Below are 23239 nucleotides of genomic sequence, written 5' to 3'. Positions count from 1 at the left end.
GGACTCGGTTGTGCTTCACCCGATGATGATAAACAGACCAGAGGTGAGGCATTGCAGGGTTTCAAGAGCGGTTTGTGGTTGATGGAAGGACAATAGGAAGAAAAATATGTATATTTCTCACCTAAAGAAGCAGAAGATGGTGATAGCGATGGCAAGAGTGATAAGGGAGAGTGTGTATCCGATGGTGTACATGGTCTTCACATAGGAGAAATACCAATGGGAAGCTGAGAACTGAGAAGAGAAATTAGTTTTAAACACTTATAACATCTTCCTAGAAATATATAGAAAAACTCATCTGAATATCTCAAGCATATAACAAAGTTTCTTAGCAAGTTTATTATAGTATTGATTTTTTTATTTCATTACTTTCTGTTTCCCTGTTGTCATGGGAGATGCGTGTTGATGTTATAAGTTGGAAAACATGAAAACAGAAGAACTTTGAGCAGGAAAATAAGGGTTTGGAGGGGCATTGTATGAAATAATGTCTTTTTTTATTTTACAAAATTTAAATCTACTTACGTGTTCTAGATATTTAAGGGAGTCATTGAAAGCGTAGCTACATGCATCCTCATGTAGGGAGAGAAGATCCGTCCATCCATTGCTGGTGCAGTTGCGATGCACTTCACCTGCAAAGTACCAATAAAATCACTCCCTCCTGCCTTCTTTTGACTGCAGCCCTGCAGAAATACCTGCATGCAGAAATGACTGACAAAAGATAAATGGTGTTCATTGTATCTTTATTCAGAATATTGAACGTAGGTGAAAGCGATAAGGATATTAATCTATCACTTTCGTTTGCTGTTTAGATAATTTATTATCCCTTAACACGCAGCACTTCTTACATGTTACCAGTCTTTTGTGTACACAAGCTTCACATAGTTGTTTGGATAGAGACGGTAAGGGGAAGAGAAACTCTGTCCCATCCGAAGACAAATTAGTTTTTTTATGGAAATAATTAACCAGTGGGATGAGGTGCAGGTAATGGCTTACAGTTCTAAATGTGCGTCATCGTCCTTGCTTCTCACCTTTTGAAACACGCCCAAAGATATCCAGGCACGGCCAGAGAGACTGTTTCCCCCAGAGAGGCCGGTGGCCAGCAGTGCATGTCTTCCCACATTCCCTACAATACACACTGCTGTTTTACTAACACACGTAAAACAAGAACGACAAGTTTTTTGTTTATTTGGCAGCAGGTAAAGCAGCTAAGAAAAATTGATACATGCAAAAAATGAGTTAATGGTCTAAATTAAGATTAAAGTTGCCCCTAAAATCATATTTTTATGCATGTTGTTATATCACCACCAGCTGTCACTAAACATAACGTGAAATTTCTGTAAAGGCCTAAAATTCTCTAACATTTGACTCATTTTAGTGTAAAATGCAAATTTGAAAAGGAGATCGCTTTTGTCTAAATGTAAAAGTGAAAAAAAGAAAAAAAATTAACAAAATTAAAAACTGTATTGATTTACCTTTGCTTTTTGTTCCATGAACAATATTAGATCGTTCATGCACTTTTCTTCCTCTTTCATAGGATCGACATGAGGATTGCAACCTGGTGACGATCTAGCCTGTAAAATAAAATACTATTGGATTTTTTTATTCTCAGGCATTGCAATAAAGCAGGTGTCCTTCTCTTTACCTGGTGTAAAAGCAGCAGCCCAATCAGTCCAACTTTCTTCATCATGTTCACTCTTCCCGCGAGGTTGCCCATCTGCGTCCAAGCTCCAAGCTGCATAGGTGATCTGAACAAAAAGCAACATCCCTGCTGCTATGCAGCTCATATATGAGACTTTTAAATCTAACATAATAGTGTTCTAGGCAGGACAAACTGAGGAGCGCTGACATTACAGTTGCTCCATTAAATTTCAAAATAAAATTATAAGGTTTTTGCATGGATAAATGTACGGCATTATCGGTGTTTTTACTGAATAGGCATATTCAGATATACGTTTTAGTTTATCTGTGAATTTGTTTTTTTATTTAAGTTCATGAAAAAAACCGAAAAACACGCTTGCGAGTATGTTTTGACTTTTATTTGGAAACCCAAAGGACGTATTTCCGGTCTGAGTTTTGTGAGCTGACGGAATTTAGCTGAACGCCCCTTGTAAGTCACCATGGTAACGTAGGCGTCTGTTGCGTTCCGTTTCACAAACAATGAGGGATAAATATGTTTAGACGTCTCTTCTCTGGTAGGACAATTCATGAAATATGGCGAAGTTTAATAGTATCATTAAACGTTTTGTGCTCGAAATAACTTTTGTTTACATTAACGCGAATTTAAGTAAGCTAATTATCTAAATTTGTCGCAGCTAAACTCCGTGTCAGTGCGTGATTTTTTTTTTTTTTTTTACTTTGCCACCAGAGTTAATAGCAGTCAGAAAGTTTGAACTCAGGTCGGAATAAGTATTAAACACTTTCTCCAATTTGTTCTCTTAAGTTGCTTCAGTTTATAATATTTCCATTCACCAATCTGTCCCTCATTCCTCTTTTCCTCCTTGCTTTGTTTATTTCTTATCGTTTGTTTCCTTTTTGTCGTTTTGCTTCGTGTTTCCTATTCTTTCACTCCTATTTTTCTTTCTTTTTACTTTCATTTTCCTTCCTTCTATAATTTCCCTTCCTACTCTTTTTTTGTCCCTCATTTCCCTCCAACTTAACATCTTTCCTCCTTCCTACTTCCTTTTTTTCTTTCTTACCCCTGTTTGTTCCTCCTTCCATACTTTCTACCTCATTTCCTTTCTCCTTCCCTTTATTTCTTCAACCCACTTAGCCTTCCTCCCATCTTTTCTTCCTTCCATCCTCTCACCTTTCCAACCTTTTTCCTTCCTTCCCATTAGTGGATTCTGACTTCTGTAGAAATAAGCCTGAATTGTCTTTCCTAAAACATAGAAAACATGCAACAACAAAAGTAATAGTAATACTAATGAATTTGATCCTGTGTGAATAAATACTGCCTCGTCCTGTTTTCCATCTCATCGCTTATTTCTAGGTTTACCAGTATTATTATTTCTCAACACACAGCAGTCTCCTTGACTCCCCTCCAGCCTTCTGCCATCCCTCTCATGAGGATCCAGAGCTGACCTTTCTCCAGGATGGAGGGTGGCCACGCCTGTCCCGCAGACGCTATCGGAGCCCCAGAGGAAAGGGACGTCTCTGCCCCTGAGCCAGCTGGTGGAGGAGACCAGGAGCAAAGCCCTCCCAAATCATCTGCTGGATTCAAGTACATGCATCAACATTGTCCCTCTGATAAGCTGCTTTAATTATTCGATTTTCTCAACATATCTTCATTTTCTCCTTAAGAAATCTACGCCAGACTGAAAAGTAACAGTCACATCGAAGCAGACCCCGCTGAGCTTCACTTCAGCGGCTTTGAGCTTGGGAAGAGTTACACCAAGACCGTGGTGAGGATAACTCCGGTCCAGACTCAAAACCCGATTTGTGTGATGAAGATGTTGGTGAAGCTCAAACGGTCCTCAGGACTTGATGAAAGCTCTTTTTCTCCATTAGAATCTAATCAACATTTCAAATGCACCGGTGAATATTCACATAATTCCAACTCTAACAAAGCACTTCCAGACAACTTACACCAAAAAGGTATCTTTGACCTGAATCTACCCTGAATCACTTGTTCATGAGTCCAGTCAGTGTTGACGCTCACCTCCTTGTGTGTGCAAAGGATCGGCTCATCCCCGGCCTGGCCTACACTGTGAATGTTGCGTTCTGCCCAGAGGATTGGCATTACTTCAGCGACTGCATCCGTGTTCACTGCAAGGTTAGCGTCTCATTAAGGTCACCCTTCACACTTCTTTTACCTCAACGTTTTCCAACACCTCTCCTTTTAAGGATGAAGAGAACCTGTTCATTCCAGTCCATGCTTACCCTGTCATCAATGACCTACACATCCCCACTCACATCGACTTCTCTGCCATACCGCTCGGACAAAGGTGTGTGTGGAATGTTTTTTTTGACCTTCCATCTGCCCAGACTCCTACCTGTCGCTTTGCATTCTTCAATGCAGCCGACCTTGCCTCCATTCAACCCGTTGGTTTCAAGTCGTAGATGAATAAAATCTTCTTTTTCTTCTTCCCTGTCTCCAGTGTTCGTCATGTAATTCCCCTGAGTTGCAGCTGTCCAGTGGACTTTGAGTTTCAGGTGTACGTTATTCAGCCACATGATGCCTACTCCATTCACCCCCTCACAGGTAAAGATGTGTAAAATTGTTTAATTTGATCTCAAAGATGATCAATAGGAAAGAATGAAACATACAAACACCACACTTTTAATTATTTGTGAAAGAAAACTATCACTCTTCTTATCTTATGCTGATCTGTCCAAAAAAAACCCCCAACAAAACACATTGGAGTTTGTGGTTATAATGTGAATAATAATGAAAGTTTATATTTAACTTTAACTTACTTTTAGCCCTCCAGATTTAGAATCCACCCACTAGACAAAGCAAGTGCTTTCATTGTTTTCCCCAATCTTCAGAGCCATGTGTTGTGTATTATATAAGCCTTTGCAGGACTTGAAGGGTCCGTCTAGTTTCCACGCGCTGCCACACAGCAGCATTCGGTTGTCTGGAAAGCATCACAACAGATGGCGGAAAAAGCACTTGGGATCCGGATTACAGCTGGCTTAACTGTTGGAACGAGAAGAAGAAAGATACAAATGAGTTTCTGTTTTTTGTTTGGATGTGCCGATATGGGCTCCCTCTTTTCTCCTTATTCAAATAACAGCACCGCATGAAAACACACATTCACCACAATAGTAGCAGGTTGATATTATGGTTCAGTTTTCACCATCTTCTTCTATTCCCTAAATAGATGGAAGGCAGGAAGCTGGCATGATAAAAACTGACTTTAAAGCAAGAATCTCTCTTTATCATTTTCTAAATCCACTTAAGCATTGCAGGTACACCCTGGACATGTTGCCAGGTCAATACAGAGCAAAACAGAAACAAACAGGACACATGCATCAACACAAACTGACTAAAGGAAATCTAGAGTAGCTGATTAAGCTAACAAATATGTAAAACACGGTACAATTTTATCCAAGTCCACATCCGTTTTATTTCCATGACCATAACTATATTAAACCAAGTTACTTCCATTGGAAATTCAGTATTTTTGATGAGTTATGGAGTGAAAAATTCATAAACACAAATCTCACAAAAAGATTTGATATTATACCCTATTTGCATTAATTGTAGTTCAGATCCGTGTTTGTGCCAGCTCATTTTAATTGATCAAACCAAAATATGAGTTTTCTCCGGCTGGGAGATTTTATTTAACTGAGTCAAATAACCTCATTATTAAATAATATGAAGATATTACAGAAAATAACTTGAAATTATTAGCTTTCATATTGGGTACAAAAAGCCCTGAAGGCTGGCACTAGATAATGCACGGCGAATACAAATAATCCTGTTTGTATCTAAAAAAAACCAAAACTGCAAAAGTACAGAGTGGTGAATGTATTTGATGCATACATTGTATAATAAACACATAACTTTTTTCTCTTTCTCTTTGAGATTAAAGAGAAAGAGACTAAATAATAAAAAGAGAAAGAATAAGAGAGAATGTTTGAGAGATTTTTCAGACTCCAATGTCTGTAAACAAATCTCTAGTTCGTAAAAGTGAAATATATATATCTATATCTATATATATATATATGTTTAGCACTAAACAACCTTCAAATAAATCTGTTTTACTTTAACCGGAAATGCTAGCACATAGCATTTAGCTAAAACAAACAGTCAGTATCTTCATAAAGTCAGTGACGTTAGCCTCAGATCACGTGCAAATCCTATTTTGCAGGTGTGATACCAGCCAACGGGGAAGTTCTGATGACCGTGACGTTCTGTCCTCTCCAGTATGAGACGTCTCAGTTCACCTTCCAGCTGGTCGTCTCACATTTCAACACCAAGCCCTACTTGTGCACCATCACCGGGTACTCCAGGCCCAATTTACCTCTCAGGTAAAGCAACCAAAAACGCTGCATACATACAGCGCCCATTCCAAAAGATCATGAAATAAGTTGTTTAGTTAAGAATCTCAAACTTCTCAACAAAATATTGGCATGTAAACACTTAGAAATAACGAGGTTGAACTTTTAGTTTATGCTGTAGTGTCTTTCTACTCTGTGTGTGTGTTTGTGTAAACTCGTGGTCATGAGTATTGGATGTCCCACATAAATAGTTAAAATAGTTTCTTTCTTTTCTGTTGTTCTTATGAAACTATAAAAACGTTCCAAGGTTTTCCGAGCAAACAGCCAATAAGACAAGTCTGAGGCAAAAACACGGATTCTCCATAAATGGCTTCGTGTGCCTGATTAGAGCATCCCATTTATTTTTCCAGCTGGTATAAAAAACCTAATGTTTAATTCTGCTCCCATGAGAATGATGGTGCCATCCATCACACAGCAGTAGCTTCTTTCACCGCACTGTCTGCTGTTATCTCCCCCAAAAGTTAATAATTCATGGGGAGAGAAAAAAAAAAAGCGTGCTAGCTGCTGCAGTGATATCAGAATAGATAATACTTCTTAATGGATGTTTAGCATAAAAAACACACACACTCTCACTCTCTCTCTCTGTTTGTTGTTTCCCACAGTGGAACCAAATGATAGATAAGATATGTTCATGTGAAATACCAAAAAAAATAAATATCTAGACCTCTAGACTGAATCAATGTTTGATTCTGCTTGTTTGGTGTCTCCCCAGACTGACTTATCTGACATGGATAAAGATGTTTTTACAACAAACTAAAGATTATCCAGTCATATTTTAATCACCGCGATTCAGTTCTGCATTTTACATTAATATAATCAGGCTCGTACTACGCTCTGCTGACACTGTAATAAATCTGCGATCAGTTTTTCAAGGAGGCTGTTGGATTATAATACTTTATCAGAAGTTGTTTCATAAAGGAAAATACAGAATAAGCCAGGAAGAGGTGAATTAATCATAATCAGTATCGACATTGCAATATTTAGAGAGAATAAATCATCCAGTGTTCTTCTGATGTGATGCAGCTCCATGTTTAATTATTTATCTGAATATTTTGTCACTCTGGACTGATTATGCAACTCAGATTGAATTGGGTAGTTTGAATTTATAGATTTTTTTCCAACTCAGTTTGTCAAAATAGTAGACAGCTGCTATTTTACAAATATTAAACAATTAATATTTGTTTAATTTGAGATTTTCTGCTCTGTTTGCTCTTGTTTGACCTGGTTGAACAGCTGGCATTAATAGTTTTTATAACTTATAAAAGTAAAAATAGCATCTGTAAATTTAAAGTGAGTGTTTGTATTTATGAACCAAAAATGGACTGAAAACTCAATAAAAATGCAAAATACATCTAAGTTGTAAAGATCTGTGAAAATTGATACTCTAACAAGACTCTGCAGCTCTTGCCAACCATGTTTGTCTACTTAGATCCAATAAAGTTGTTTGTTCTCATCTAATCTCTGCAGCCTTACTCATTTTTATTATTCAAACCTTTCAACTCCAGATAAAAAAATTTTTTTGTAATTTATATTTTTGATAGACAACCACATGTCAGATTTGGAACCATAGAACACGGAGGTCGTCCTACGCCACCACTTTCTGGACGTAAAAGCAAGCAGACCTCAGTCAAGGAGGCTGACAAATTAAAGGTGCCTATTTCTTTTATTTAATGTTATTTTTTGAGCTGTTTTTTTTTTTTTTTTTTGTTGTGTAATTTATTTTCTCTAGGCAGTAAAAGATGAGGCGGATGTTCCCCAACCATCTTCCATGGATGTCTGTAGCCCTGGAGGGGTGGCGAAAATTCTCATCAAAGACACGAGTAAACCCGATTCAAAAGACCTAAACTGCAACCCCAATGATTTTACTCCTAAACCTGACATGGCTGTGACCCTTTAAACAATTGTTCTGTCTCTTATAACTCAATTTACGTCCATTAAACTGTAACCGATGTCTCTTGCTTTATGTCCTCGGCGCCCACGCTACTTCAGCCTTTTCCTGCGGCAGTACGAAAGGAAATATAAACAGTCAGATGAAAGAGGCTCTCTTCATGAAAAAGGTTCAGCAGGCTACCGAGGAGGAGCAATACAAGTATATCAAAAGGTAGGTAAAACTCAAAAATTGGATTTCATCTTAAATGCTCAGTGTCGATTTGCTGGGTTTGTGAGGTCTTTCTTAATAAACTTCAACAGAACTAAGATGCTGTAAAAAGGGTTTCAAAAAATCTCTACATATGCGCATTTCTCCACACTGTTGTTTGTGTTTTTACCTCCATATGTGGTCATTTCTTCTGTGGGTTGCACTCAGCCAAGTTTATCTAGGTGTGGAGTCGGTGTCGGACAAAAGGCAGCAGCGGATACTGGAGGAGAGAGAGGCAGCTCTGCAGGAATACATGGTGAGTTTCAGCAGTAACTGAGAGAAACACACAAACCCTGTAAATGGGTGAGAAAGTACACTAATTATTTATAGAATTGAACTTTTTTACATTTTGTCACGTCATTACCACAAATTTTAAATTATTTATAGGGATTTTATGTGAGAGACCTGTGTATCATTGTAGAAGAAGATAGAAGTAAAATGATACATAGATTTGAAAACAACAACTCTCAAGTTCGATTTTTAATTAAATTAGGTCTGAACTTTAACTTTTTTGACACATCATATCTGGATGTTTAGGGTCTTTGTCTCAATGTGACAGCAACAACTCCTTTACTGTAATCACAGCCATTCTTTTGGTATGATTTCACATTGGTTTGCTCTTGATCTTCTTAGGAAGCAGAAGGAAAATAATTCATAATTTTCAATATTTTTACCCCCCAAAAATCTGAAAAGTGTGGCATGAATTGTTTTCTGTTGCCCTGTATGATCACATTTTTTGCAATCACCACTTCAAATCGGTTGGGTATATTTAGTGGCACCAAATAATACCAAAAAGTTTGATATATGAATGATCTTGAATTAAAATTTCAAAATAATAATTTAAATCCATTTTGTTTCAGTTTTGTGTAAATTACTATCTTTCAGATTTGTTGACATTTAATCATTTCTCGACTCCCATTAAAAGTCCATTTAATCTTTATGCTTTGAATGTTTTTCTCTGTTGAATACACTCTTTATCATAACAAAAAATGCTTCTGCTTTTAAGTGACTGATTTTATTTAGTAACCATAGAAACAAGGCAAGGTCGGCCAAAGAAAGTTCAGTTTTGAAATACGAGTTTGTGTACAGTTGAAGCTTAACAGCCCTTCCTTTCTCATCTTGTCGCTGATGCTGTAATCCACACACACACACACACCCACACACACACACACAGGGAGTGTTGTCTGTTTTACAGCCTCGTATCACAGCGCGTTACTTCTATATTTTATGGGAACTCTTGTTTTTATGGGAGGAATGAAATGCTGATTAAAGGCCAGAACACAAACATTTATGCAGACTTACAGTTTTGTAATTTTCCAGGAAGAGTTTTACCACCTGGGAATATTAAATCACTAAATTAGGCTGTCTTATTTCCTGTGACAAGGAGAACATTTCCCCTTCAGCCAAAAGATTTTAGGCTTGATATAGCGGCGAAACATGTTGAAATCCTTTCTTTTAAGTTCTTTTGCAATTCTGAAATGTTGTGTAAAACAACAGAAACATCTTCTTTATTTGATGTATGCTAAAACTCACATTTTATTTAAACAATTCCTACACTTTTCTTTTAAATCAGACAGAATCAGATGATGTGTGTGGACAAGAGGAAGTAATTTGTAGTCTAAACAGTTTATTACACTTTAATTGTAATTTCATAGAAGGAATGCTAATAGTAATCATGTGCTGATTGTGTTAAAGGTCAAAAAAAAAGATGAGAGGCAAGATGAAGACTTCGCTCCCAGGCAGACCCAACTATCGACTAAGCGGATGCTTCGAGATGACAAACAGGTCATCCTTTAGCTTCAGTTGCTAATTTCATGTCTCTCTTTGTTTATTATGTTAAAATTAAACATTTTAAAGTGAAAGATTAGAACAACTGAAAACAAGCAAATCTGTTGGTGGGGGAATAACCTGGTTGTTTATAAAGATGCGTCAATCCACGTTTTTCACTGCAGATACCGATACAGATATCTGAAGCTTCGTATCGGCCAATTCCGATTCGATGCTGAAAAACATCACTGAATCACTTAAAACATTTCTTTTCTTAAACACAGACATAAATGTACTGAATAATGCATTTATTTGATAACTCTGCACCAGTACAGCACACTTTAATACACCAAAAACTTCACAAAGTTGCTCAAACATTTAAAATGGTTCAGAAAGTGCAATTAGGAATTCTAAATATAATGTGAAATAAATAAATAAATCATAAGAGCACAAAGCATAGAATTAGACTGAATAGATTTTTTTTCAACATCGTGACCAATATAGATATTGATATGTGATCGGTGCATCTCTATTTGTCCATTCCATGATATTCATAATTTTTCTCTGTGACCAATCAGACCGAGTCCTTTAGCTGTTCTTCTAGTAAAGTTTTCCCAATCCTTTCCAGGATCGAGACAAAGTACCGGTCTTCCAGTTGTACACCAGCATTTACTGGGACCTGAGACAGAGAACCCTCACACTTTTCCAGCAGGCAGCTCGGAAGGTACATGTGCAAAAAATCAGGAGTGGACTGTGTGGTGTTGTTAGTGGATAATAGCCCTCTGTAAATGTTTATGCCTGGACAAAGAAAAAGAAAAGTTGTTTTAAATGTGCACACCTGAATGAACGAGCACGTCATTTTCTCGGTGTGCCTCATTAGAGGGTTAGCCCTCCTGCAGCCCTGTCACTTTCAGCTCAGTCAGGTGGAAATTTCTAATTGTCTTTAGGTTCAGTCAGGATCCATTAGTGTTCTTACTTATATTAATTACTGTAGCATATAAGCAGGCCTCTTTATGTGGCGTCTAAAATATAAAATAAACGAAAGGAAAACTCGATGAAAGTAAGATGATTCATTGCTGTTAGCGAGCCACTTTTTAATTTCACAAAGGTTTCAGTTTGCAGAATGAAACTGATCCGAGTCCGCCGGACCTCATTAGGCGCTCGATATGGAAAAAGGAAGGAAGCTAAAAGTCTTGAATGTCAGAAAATAATTAAGAATCAGCGTGAAGTTTGAAGTTGTGGAGAATCGGTAACAGGCTCACGTCTGCCGTCCAGGTGGTGATCCGATGCCGCATGCAGCGCAGACTGGCCTCTTTAAAGAAACTGGTGGACAGTATAAAGAAGGATCCCTCAATGGAGAATGGTTTGAATCATCTGTACTACTCAGGAAAAAAACCTCAGGATGACATTCTGCATCTAAAGCTAATCTTTTTGTTTTTTAGCTAAGGACAGAGCAAGTGTCATATCTCTAGACAATGCGTTGACGTCATCTTTCCCATATTCCCCCCAAGAGGACAGCTCCACGGTGAGAACGCCTTTAAACTCTACATAATGTAACAGGCTTTTCTTTTTTCCCCCAATACATTTTCAATTAAACAGTTTGACATGAAGAAATGAGGCAATTTTCATCCATTACTTCCTGTGAGAAACGAAATTGATCCAACAATGGAATCAGCGAGGAAGCTTGGTTGCTGGTGCTTTGATTAAATCTTTGATTCAGACGCCCTGCAGGATTCTGGACCTCAGAGTTGAGCTGAATAAAAATGTCCATTTGTCTTCTTGATATTTCAAGGCTCTCAGGAATTTTGTGGCTCTGCCTGTGGATCCTATCGATGTGACCGTGAAAGCACACATTTCTTTCTTCAACCTCCAGGTCAGTACCTATTAAAGCACCTGGCGCTCATATATCACTGGATATGTAACCAGCAGCGTGTTGGATTCTAATTCAATAATAACATGATAGAAAGGGTCTGGAATTGTTTCCAAGTGTAGATAAGGAAGAAAATGTAAGCAATGGAAAAATATTCTAATTCCAAAATGTATTCCTTTCTCCATATTTTTATAAATCCATTCATTCAAATTTAAAACCTGACCAGAAATATTAGCTTATTTTTTTTCCAACATCGATTATAGAAAATGCTTGAAAACTCCAGAAATCTGAAGTATGTGCAGGAACCCTGTCTATATGAATTTTTTACAGCAGCATTATATCACAGCCCTTTTTTTCCAGCTGACATTTGCCAAAAGGCAATGAACACATCGGTCAGGTTGTGAGTTCTTTACTGAGACCGACATCCATATGCTCCCACACTCACATTATCTTAGCATCAGCAGCTAGCTTAACATTCATGCCTGTAGACAGGAGCACTGAGAAGGAAACCCAGACACGCCAGCGGAGAGCATGTCTGCACCGACTCCAGGTGGCCTTTACCAGCTTTTCACCTTTTCATCCCTCACAAAAATAATTTTTCTTCCCACGTTAGTATTTAATGAAGCATTAACAATTGTCTGGTATGCTGGGAAATACTTTAGGTAGAACCTTCCTGCTTAGATTTGAACCATTTGACACATTTTTACATCAATCCAGTCAGAGGTTGGAGATGTTTTTAGGAGGTAAAGCAGAATTTAATTCACTTATTTATTTCATCATGAGAAAGTCTGACGATGAAGATTTGGACCCATTTTACTCCTCTGTATGCAAAAGTATTCTAGAGTTAGTTGTAAGGTCAGACCTTAAAAACAGCTGGAAACCTATAATAAATTATGTTATTTTTATTTTACCTAACCTTTATCCAACCAGGGGAAAGTTAATTGAGAACAAATTCTCATTTTCAACGTTCAGAAAACACTAAAACATCATACAGCACAATAACATACAGCAGAAAACAGAAGAATACTATAAAACAGAGAAAATCCAACCACACTCATACTGACTAAACATACACAATGGCTGCTTTGTTTTACACACAGGAAAAACAGCATAAAGAACCATGTAGAAATAGATTGTTTCTGCAGGTGTGGATAATATGAGGAAGTGATGTGATGTGTTGAAGGACTGTGCATCTAAGAAGTGATATTAAAGAAAGCGGCTTTCATGTGGAGCACTTGAAATCACAGGAGGTTCTGAAAGCAACATGCAGCTAGAATGATTTACTATGCTTCTAATCTACAAAATGATTGTCTTTGAGTAAATATAAGGGGTTGTTTTTTTGAGACAATGTGAAGGTAAAAATGCATTCACTTTTTCTAAGATTCAAGTAATGTAACCATGGTAACATTGATGCTGTCCAGGTTCCCCAGCACTACCAGCTGATGGGTTACCAATCCACTTCTCCCTGGGAAGCGTTTAGCTCCTATTGTCCCACTACACTGGCCAGACGTCTTCGTGCTGGAGCGCCGGTAACCACGACGCACCTTAATTAAAATGTATGTCAGACTCAATATGTGCATCAGTCTGTGTCATATTTATCTCCCTTTTAGGAAGTGCAGGGTCCAGGCGAAGAGGAAGATAGAATGATGGATCAGGAGACTGCTGGACTCTCCTTCACGGCTCTTGAAGCTCTCATCAGGCCTTTCAATGCAAATTCTCTCAGAATCTTTGTACGGATGGGATTTGTTGGTACTTCACATACTGTACATTCATACAGGAAGCACATCTGGCTCATTATTTATTTACTGACATTTTATTTTAGAACCTAACTGCTGGACTCTCCTTCACGCCTCCTGAAGCTCTCATCAGGCCTTTCAATGCAAATCCTCTCAGAATCTTTGTACGGATGGGATTTGTCGTAACTTCACATCCATTCATACAGGAAGCACATCTGGCTGATTATTTATTTACTGACATTTTGTTTTAGAACCCGACCCCGGGCCTTCAGGCTTTTAAACTGCAGCCCAAGTACCTGGAGAGCGACATGGAGGTTCACCTCTGTGCTCTACCGAAGTAAACACAACCTCGCAAACTTACATTGTCCTTCTCATTTTTCTTAAAGCTTTTTACATTCAATCGTTACTGTTTGTGTAGGTTTGCACTGTGTGAGAACAACAGATCTGGCTCAATGCCACTAACTCCACAGGCTCACTTCCTCCATTACCAGGTAATTTCCTTTATTTTTCACAGATTACAACAATACTATACATTTTATAGGAATTTAATGTGATAAAAAAACACAAATTAGTAATTATGTTTCTCTTGATGGCCTTTTTTTTATTTTTCTGTGGACCTAATCTCCATTTTCAACTAATCTGAATAGGAAAAAAATATTTTTTTCTAAAATGTTCAGTTTCATTTCTTTTTCTTGCCTTCCAACAGGAAATAACCGGCTTGAACATGAAACAGATGTCCATCCCAATCACCAATACGGGCTCTCCTCGTAGGTATGTGCTGAGTCACAGTTTTAACGAGAAGGCTTTAAATTGTTAGTTATGGTATAGAAAGCCTTTTTACCTTAAGATGACATAAGCAAATCCCAGTCAGCAGCTGGAGAATGCTGGGTAATTTCAGCATCAACTTATTCTGGTTCTGCCTCGTCCTCCGATTTGAAAACAAGCACCAAAAACTGAAGGCAGCCATAACAAAAAGTAAACACATATTGCATATTTCTCACGTGAAAAATCAAGGCTCCACTTGAAGTCCTACATCTTTTGTTTACGCAATACAAGCTTCCCGCTTTTAGAGCTTTTCCTCTGTTTACATGAGCATAATATAGAGATATTTTCATAGCTAATAGCATTTTAACGATTGTTGAAATGAGATGTCTTACATGTCATGTTTCAGACATGTTTTAACGCTCATGTTTATGCCGCTGGAGAGGCTGTAATCCTCTACATCCTTCTTCGCAGTCCCAGCTTCGGTGTCCGTTCCATCATCTGACTAACTGCATTACAGACAACACAGCTCATCACGGTTGTCCCGTATTAATATGTAATGGAGGAGTCCAACATATTCTACCTCCTGCCAGGTCGCTGAATGTCAGATTGTCTGCTTGTAATATATCCACCATTACTCATAACACATTCATAGAGTCAGAGAGCGAAGAGTAGGACAGCCTAATACCCTAGAAGTTGAATCTCAACTTTCAGACATGTTATTTAAAGTCTATAAATGATCATCTCGATGGAAGGAGAGATGAAATCATTCTTTTTTAGTGCTGTTGTTCGTCTTAAGCTCAAATGTCTCTATTAAAGAATCTGGGTCAGTCTGTGTGGAGGCTAACATGGAAAAATAATGATTTATTCAGTTTTCAGCCTAAAAAGACGGAAAGGAAGTGATATTTGATGTAGTGTGTTAGCAAACACTGCTCTGGTTTGTCCTGTTCTCCTTTTGCACGCTATTCTGTGCAAACACTTCCTTCATCTGACCGTTCTCCAGATAGCAACAACAATGATTTACAGTTCATCCAGCATGACGGAGCCTCTTGCTTTAGGTACCAAATTGAACAGTTCAATGCTGATTAGGAAAAAAAAAGAATGTTCTGGATGTTTTTAACTTGCCTTCTTCAGGGTGCACGTCCATCCTTAAAAGTCTTAAATTCATGTCACTAAAATTAGTGACACAAAATTTTACTTGGCCTTGAACATATTACTTGTAAATCTTAGATGTTGTCATGGAAAAACTATTTAATTTCATGACTTTTTCTGTTTGGAAAACATTTCAGTCGCATGCCGACATCTGCTTTGCGTTCTGTGATTTGAGGGTGGTTGAAGCTATCGCTAACAAAGTGCTAGTATACACTTGCTGGCTAGCTGCAAAGCTAACTCAGATTCATCTAGCTCAGTGTTTCTCAATTCCAGTCCTCAGACCCCCCCTGCCCTGCATGTTTTAGGTGTTTTCCTTCTGCCACACACCTGGATTGAATATTTGGGTGATTAACAGGTTTCTGCAGCACTTGGGTGGTCATGCAGTCATTTGAATCAGCTGTTCTGGAATAGAGGCACATCTAAACATGCCAGAGCAGGGGGGGCCTGAGGACTGGAATTGAGAAGCACTGATAATGTAGCTAGCTTTGTTGCTTGCCTGCTTTGTAGAGCCTTTTATTATCATAGTCACATCTGATAAAAAAAATCATTATACTGAAATCTATTAAATATTCATCGTTCTTCAATATACCAGCATATTATTTTTGTTGAAAAGTCATATGTTTAGGTAAGTGTTTGGAACTATTTCTAATTCTTTTCTAGACTTTTCCAGCTAGCAAGCTTGTTGCATCTATCATCAGTGCAAATTTATCAGCGGTTGAATTTGGACGACGTTCGTTTTTTGCAACCAGCTCACTTCTGTTGTCCACCCATATGATATATATATATATATTTATATATATATATAAATACATTAATTATACAATTTTCTTTTGTACATTTGTCTCAATAGAGGTCTTAAATTTCATTGTAATGGTCTTAAAACGTTTTGAAATTTTGAGTGAGTGAAACCTGCAGAAACCCTGTTCTTTGTGTTGCACAATCAGACAGCAAAAAAACAGCTGTTTTGATGTTTGACCAGAACAGCAAATCCCACAGCTTCCTGTACAGAGTGAGATTTTAGACCATCCATTTTCATAGGAGTTTTTTTATATTTTGCATGTTTCTCCTTCAGGTCCATCGACTATGATACGGACATCCTTCCCTCTCTGCTCCTCCTCTTCTCCCTGGTCTCCCCGATGATTATCATCTGCAGCTAACAGAGTCCTCGTAAGCCCCTCACATCGCTGTTTACACACCACACCGCCTCATTGGTGGAGGGAGGGCAGTTACCCTAACCGCCCTCCCTCCACCAATGATGTCATTCATGTAAGACTGTGGTGCAGGTGTGAAGGTCCAGGAATCCAGCTGACGCCAGAGATGATCAGAGCCGAGTTTCCCGTTGAGGAAAGCCTCCCGTCTCCAATGGCAACCTCACCATAGGGATAATACCCAGGTCAGTTCAAAGTCAGATTCGGTCCCAGCAGGGTCGACAAACTCACATTAAGAAGGAAACACCTTTTCAGGGCGATAAATACAGTTGGGCCCACATTTAAAATAAAAAAAAACATATTTGGTTTAGGAGCGGAAGCATTCTGCATAAACAAAGCATAAAGTTAACGAATGAGCACATTGTGTAAGCTGGACTTCTTTCGACAAGAGCTTCCTGGCCGCTGCATCTCACTGGATGATATGCAGAGGTCTTTAGCTGCTGTCTAAACAGTGAGGCAGATATTTTCTTTGTGTTTCATCCTGCAGCGAATCCACTCCGCCTCTTTCTTCCTCTGACATCTTGTTCATAGGTTGATGTTGTAAAATGTCCATCTAAATCTTGTCAAAATAGGGAAACAGAACCTTTTATTCATCTTGGGAACGTCTGAGATTGAAATGATAGCAGACTTTGTGATAAAACAATTTTTTTTTTCCATTTGAAATTGCAGTTCAGGAAAAAAGGTCTGCTTTGTAGAAACGTTGGATGTTTATTGTTTTGAAGTATTTTGAGCTACCTCTTCTCCTTCCCCAATATTGACGTAAAGCTGCTCTGTCACAGGCTGGAGGTGATCTACACATCTGACATCAACCAGATGCAAACAAGATGATGTCCAGACTGGAAGAGCTCACAGAAGAGGAGCTTGAATAGGCAAAAAGGCCGCTGCACCACACCACAATACACACAGCATCTTCAGGAATAAAGCACTACTGCTTTCCTCCGGAGGCACATTATTCAGCAACCATCCTACTCAGCCTCGTCAAGACTCTCCTTTGTCTGTTTTTGCCTACTTCGGAAAAATGAAACCCAGTTACTTTGGCTGCCCACCCTGTAATGCTTCTTCCGGCCCACTCAGAATTGCCTATAAGCCTCCCTTCTGAGCTCTCAGAAAGGCTGGAAGTGTGTTATCATCCCTCCACCTACTTGATCCAGCAGAGGTCACAGCCCACAGAATGGTCCAACATCAGCTTCTTAACAAACAGCTTCATTTTAACTGAACTATTCATGACTTGGACTGAATTGTTAAAAATTAAAAAAGTTCTTTAGGTCTGAGTGGTTGAGTAGCAAAGTTGAGATTATTTATTTTTGCTTTATTTTTTGAGAGAAATTCAGCTTTTTAATTTGCCCTTAAGCCCCGCTGATTTGTGGCAGCCATCCAGCGACCCGGGTATTATTCCAACGTTAATTAGAGACATCAGTTCTACATTCACACTTATGCGACTGTAAGGGGAAAAAAAGGAAACAGCTGAGGTCAGGATTTAATTATCAGAAGAGCTGACAAGCTGTGAAGTCACTGGGATGCAGTCCAGCAGGGCGCATGTGTCACCCGTCGCCCATAGAGGGAGCTCCAGCTCTGTGACTCTGATTTAGCTGCCTCTGTTTGCCTAAAAGAAGCAAACAGTAAAGAAATAAAGTAACATTGAATTGCCTGTTTGTTCTCCCTGGTAGAGAAGCACACAAAGCCACAAAAAAGGTCACATTATTTAGACATGAGGTTGGATCCAAACAGAAATGCAGAATCATGCAGCTGTGTGGTTATTCTCTCAGATTACATTGAGATGACAGTAGATTGTGTCCTTTTAGACGCTTTTGTTTTTGGCTTCAAAGGACAGTCCTACAGAAAAATATTTTATTTCCTTATTAACAATTATAAAAAAATGTTTTTTGCTTCTTTACTGGTTGAAAACTAAAATACAACAACAAGTAGGTTAAGCATGAATATTGGAAAAAATATCCATACCACTTGAATCTGTTGGGTTTTTGTTATGCTACAACAATTTATTTTATTTTAAAAATCTGAAAAGTGTGGTGTGCAATTAAATTTAGCTCCCATGAGTCAATGCTTTTTATAACCACCTTTTTTTGCAATTACTGCACTGGTGAAAGGGAAGTGAGTGAAACACAAACTAATCAGTTTTATAGTTGGTCTTCAATGTAAAGAAGCTTTTTGATTCTCAACCTTGTTGAGCTCACACATGTTGTTACGGTCACTGCTCTAGGAGCTCTCTTTATGAGAGAGCTTCTTCTTTGTGTTTCAGCTCCTCCTGGCTGCCACAGGTGTAATGTGTTGGAGCTCGTCAGCCACCCCATAAAGAGCTCCAAACCTGAGATGTCAGATCCCTTTTCTTTTCCTGGGCCTTGATCTGGTGTGATCATGTCGGTGAACTGACTTTGTTTGAGACTGTGGATCTTGCTGTGAGCATTTGTGTGAAGCTTCAAGTGGTTATAATTTTGTTTTTCTTCACCGTGGAAGCTGGTAGGGGTTCTCTGCCATTTTGTTTAACTGTTTTTCTCCTGTTTCTTGGTTAGCCAGGGAGTTCAGGTTTTGTACTTATTTTCAGTTTCTCTTCTAGAAAGTGTTTTTATTTTATAATTAAAAGGGGGATGTTTTGTTTGTTGTTTTGGCCTTGGAGACCCTGAAGCTTAAAGCTTCCCTGTGCATGTTTATTGTGACTTGGATTTTGTTGAACTATCAATTAAACTATCTTTATTTTCGACTGAATCCAACTGCTCCAGATATTTTATTTTGTGTTACATCCAGTGCCAGTATTTACCCTTGGTGGTCTTGGGGGGGGGTTGTAACATAAGTGGGGGCTCGTCCGGGATTATTTTTGAAAATGGCACAGTTTAATTTGGAGATTTTTAGGCAATCCTACCATACAACAGTTGGATGTTTGTAGAAAAGATGATTTATTTGAAATTGCTTCATATTTTGGTATCAATGTTTCAAAGTCTTTGCTCAAACATGATCTAAAATCTCTTATCATTAGTAGCTTAGTTGAAAAAGGAGTTCTATCTGTGGAAATGGATAAAGAGGACACCACCTGTTCTGAATCTGCTGATCAGCCTGAGGTCTATGCTGAGGAGGGAGTGACGACACCACCTTTTGTTGCCAAACCAGAGGGGGAAAAACCACCAGCCTCTCTCCCACGGTTTGAGCCTTTCTCTGTTGAATCCTCAAATCCTAGTGTTGAGGCACGCCTAAAGGTACGTCTAGTTCGTCTAGAACTTGAAGCCAAAGAAAGGGAACGGAAGGATGAATTTGAGTTCCAGCTTAAATGCAGAAGACTTGAAGCTGAAACTGCCATTAAAATGCGTCAGTTGGAGCTACAGTCTCATAAACTGACTGCTGCTACTACAGATTCTGTCGAAGATGAAGACAATATCAGTATTCCCTCAAATAAACCTTCCTCTTCTCCAGCAGCTTTTACGTTTGACATCAGCAAAAATATTGCCCTGGTCCCACCATTTCGGGAGACGGAGGTGGAGGCATATTTTAATGCGTTTGAACGTATTGCTGTTGCCCTTCACTGGCCCACAGATGTCTGGTCCCTTTTGTTGCAGTGCAAACTGGTTGATAAGGCACAGGAAGTGTGTGCAGCACTCACCATTGAAGACAGTCTAGTGTATGTCAAAGTTAAAGCTGCCATACTCAGGGCATATGAGTTGGTGCCTGAGGCATACAGGCAGCGGTTTAGAGCCTTAAGAAAATCCTCTGCACAAACATTTGTTGAGTTTGCAAGAGAAAAAGGAATGTTATTTGACAGATGGTGCCAGGCAACTAAAACTTCTGATTTTACTTCATTACGTGAGTTGATGTTATTGGAGGAGTACAAAAACTGCCTTCCAGATCGTACAGTTTTGTACTTGAATGAGCAGAAAGCTTCCACTTTACAAGAGGCAGCTGTACTGGCTGAAGAATTTGCTCTTACTCACAAAAATTTTTGTGGTGTAAATTGACCAACCCTCGTGACAAAACATGGAAAGATGTGCCACAATCTCTAGTTAAGAACACTCCAATTTCAAAAGGGGAGAGACAATGTTTTTATTGTCATAAAATGGGGCATATTGTTTCTGACTGTTTGGCCCTAAAACGTAAACAAGCACCCCAATCACCAAAACCAGCTAAAGGGGTTGGCCTAGTCAAGACTCAGAGATTTTCCCCACCACTCTCAAATATGAGTGAACCTGATGACTGTTTTAAGCCCTTCATTTTTGATGGTTTTGTCTCCCTAACAGGACGTCCTGAGGATGAGAAGTCAGTGAGGATACTGAGGGACACCGGTGGTTCCCAGTCGTTCATCCTGTCCAGTTTTCTGCCATTTAATGCTGATACCTCCTGTAATGCAGATACAATAGTGCAAGGAATTGGAATGGCATATGTACCGGCACCTTTACATCATGTTCATCTAAAGTCCAAGTTGGCCTCTGGATTCTTCAAAGTTGCGGTGAGAAAACTCATTCCTGTTCAGGGGGTCCAATTTATAATGGGGAATGATCTTGCTGGAGGCAAGGTACTTCCTATTCCTGAGGTGGTGGATAATCCCAGGTTGCATGACGGTAAAGATGAAATGTTGGAATCCCATCCTGATGTGTTTGCTGTCAGTGCTCTTACCATGTCCCAAGCTTGTAAGCTGAAGAAGTGAACTTGAATGATTCGGTTCTTGGCTCTGCCTTGATGAGGACAAGCTGCCAGCAGACGACCTTTCAGAATCAGCACCCCTAAAGGAGGACGTCACTCAACGGTCTAGGTTTTTCTCCCGCTATCACTGTCGCATGAGAGTTTGAGCCAAGCACAGAAAAGTGATGAGACGCTCTCTAAATGTTTTAAAAAAGTGTGAGTGATTCAATAAATGACAAAAACCCACCAGTTTATGTTGAAAATGGATTACTCATGAGAAAAATGGATCTCAAGGCCTGCCTTGCATCAGAAGGGTATTGAGGAGGATTGGGGAATAGTACATCAAATTGTAATACCTCAAGGTTATCGTGAACAAATACTGCAGCTGGCACATGACCACTCATGGTCAGGTCATTTGGGAATCACTAAAACCCATGACCGCATCTTGCAGCATTTCTTTTGGCCAGGCCTGAAACAGGATGTTGCCAGGTTCTGTAGAACATGTTGCATTTGCCAAATAGTGGGTAAACCTAATCAGAGGGTGCCACCTGTCCCTCTTAAGCCCATTCCTGCAGTTGGTGAGCCTTTTGAGCGTGTTCTGGTGGACTGTGTGGGTCCTCTGCCCAGAACAAAAGCTGGTAATCAATTTCTCTTGACTGTCATGTGTGTTGCCACCCGTTTCCCTGAAGCCATTCCACTAAGAAAAATTACAGCACCCATCATAACTAAAGCTCTTCTAAAGTTTTTTGCTACTTTTGCCTGCCTAGAGTTATCCAAACTGATCAAGGCAGCAATTTCAGTCCAAAATCTTCAAGCAGACACTACAGTCTTTTGGCATTAAACATATTCCCTCCAGTCCCTACCATCCTCAGTCACAAGGCGCTCTAAAGATGGCATCAGACTGTCAAGGCCATGATGCGAAAATATTGTCATGAGACGAACAAAAACTGGGATGAAGGACTTCCTTTTCTGCTGTTTGCAGCCCGTGAAGCTAAACAGGAGTCACTTGGTTTTAGTCCTGCTGAACTGTGTTTTTGGGCATGGTGTAAGAGGACCACTGAAGGTTCTGAAGGAACAGCTCCTGTCAGCTGACACCCAGCCACAATCTAACGTCCTTGAGTTTGTCACCCAATGTCGGGAACGTCTATACCATGCTTGCTCAATAGCAAGAAGTCTTTGTCGGCTGCCCAAGGGAAAATGAAATGGCTATATGACAAAAGACTGTACAGCGGTCATTCGAACCAGGTGATAAAGTGCTTATGCTGGTGCCCACATCAGGCCCATTCGATGTCATGCTCATGTGATGAAATCATTAATTAATAGAGCTTTAGCACAGAGAGATCTTGTATTTAAAAGAGTTTAAGTGACTTGGAGGCCAAGAAATCTTCAGTCTGAGGTTCCTTTAGGAAGGGGATCAGTCTGATGTTTGAATTATGTCCCCTGTATTTTATGTTTCTGTTTCTTGTAAATTTTCTTGTAGTTATCCGGACAGGTAATGTCCTGTTCTGCAGTGCCAGGGGGCCAGACACATTCTGGAGCAAGAAGGGTGTAAAGATAAAGTCTGGACCCCGGCCTCAGACCTCAGAAACGCAGAGTGATGGATCCTCTGGGACGTTAGAGTCAGGTGGCTTAAATGAAGTGAGGTCTGCTACGTGAGCGCTGAGGAGAGACGTCCCAAGTAAAACTTGTTGATTCATTCCATCTGTAAATTTAAGAAACTCCGGTCCAGAAGACATTTCTCCATGTGTATCTTGTGAATCCTGTGAATGAGAGGGTGAGCAGAGAGGGAGGGGAGAAGGAGGACGGGAACCAGTCGCTCCGTCCAGTCGATTGTATCAACTTGTTTTGTTCCTGATAAGGTTTCTTCCTAGTCAGAAATCCTTGAGCCTGTTCTTCTGAAGCGATGATCACGTTGCTGTCCTTGTTGATAAAGTGAAAAAGATTTGCAGTGAGCAGCTTTATCCCATGTTTATTAAGATTGCGT

General features: G+C 39.3%; 2 protein-coding genes across 2 annotated transcripts in view; one reads left to right on the top strand and one right to left on the bottom strand.

The window, feature by feature from the left end:
- Positions 1 to 1735, bottom strand: part of LOC116716310 (secretin receptor-like) — a 2342-nt gene extending 607 nt beyond the window's left edge. Inside the window, exons 1-4 of the mRNA XM_032557230.1 lie at positions 1640 to 1735; positions 1026 to 1068; positions 520 to 626; positions 122 to 231 (exon numbers count right to left, since the gene is read on the bottom strand). Of these exons, the coding sequence (XP_032413121.1) occupies positions 122 to 231; positions 520 to 626; positions 1026 to 1068; positions 1640 to 1735 (356 nt within the window). The remainder of the gene's footprint in view (positions 1 to 121; positions 232 to 519; positions 627 to 1025; positions 1069 to 1639) is intronic.
- Positions 1736 to 3096: 1361 nt separating this feature from the next.
- On the top strand, positions 3097 to 16807 carry LOC116716309 (cilia- and flagella-associated protein 221-like; the record flags this gene model as incomplete). Its single annotated transcript, XM_032557229.1, is given in 24 exon segments — positions 3097 to 3217; positions 3298 to 3398; positions 3505 to 3591; positions 3674 to 3769; positions 3841 to 3941; positions 4095 to 4198; positions 5814 to 5973; positions 7545 to 7653; positions 7733 to 7823; positions 7993 to 8104; positions 8309 to 8396; positions 9836 to 9925; positions 10536 to 10631; positions 11183 to 11270; positions 11350 to 11432; positions 11700 to 11780; positions 13199 to 13333; positions 13388 to 13507; positions 13765 to 13850; positions 13932 to 14004; positions 14220 to 14284; positions 16500 to 16528; positions 16531 to 16594; positions 16711 to 16807. Coding segments are annotated over 24 exon segments (2277 nt in total), but the record flags the coding sequence as incomplete, so codon positions are not given.
- Between the last annotated feature and the right edge of the window lie 6432 nt (positions 16808 to 23239).

This window comes from Xiphophorus hellerii, chromosome 24 (genome assembly GCF_003331165.1).
Source record: "Xiphophorus hellerii strain 12219 chromosome 24, Xiphophorus_hellerii-4.1, whole genome shotgun sequence".
Classification (NCBI taxonomy): Eukaryota; Metazoa; Chordata; class Actinopteri; order Cyprinodontiformes; family Poeciliidae; genus Xiphophorus; species Xiphophorus hellerii.
The sequence above is the reverse complement of the archived record's forward strand: the minus strand, read 5'-3'. Positions and strand labels throughout refer to the sequence as shown.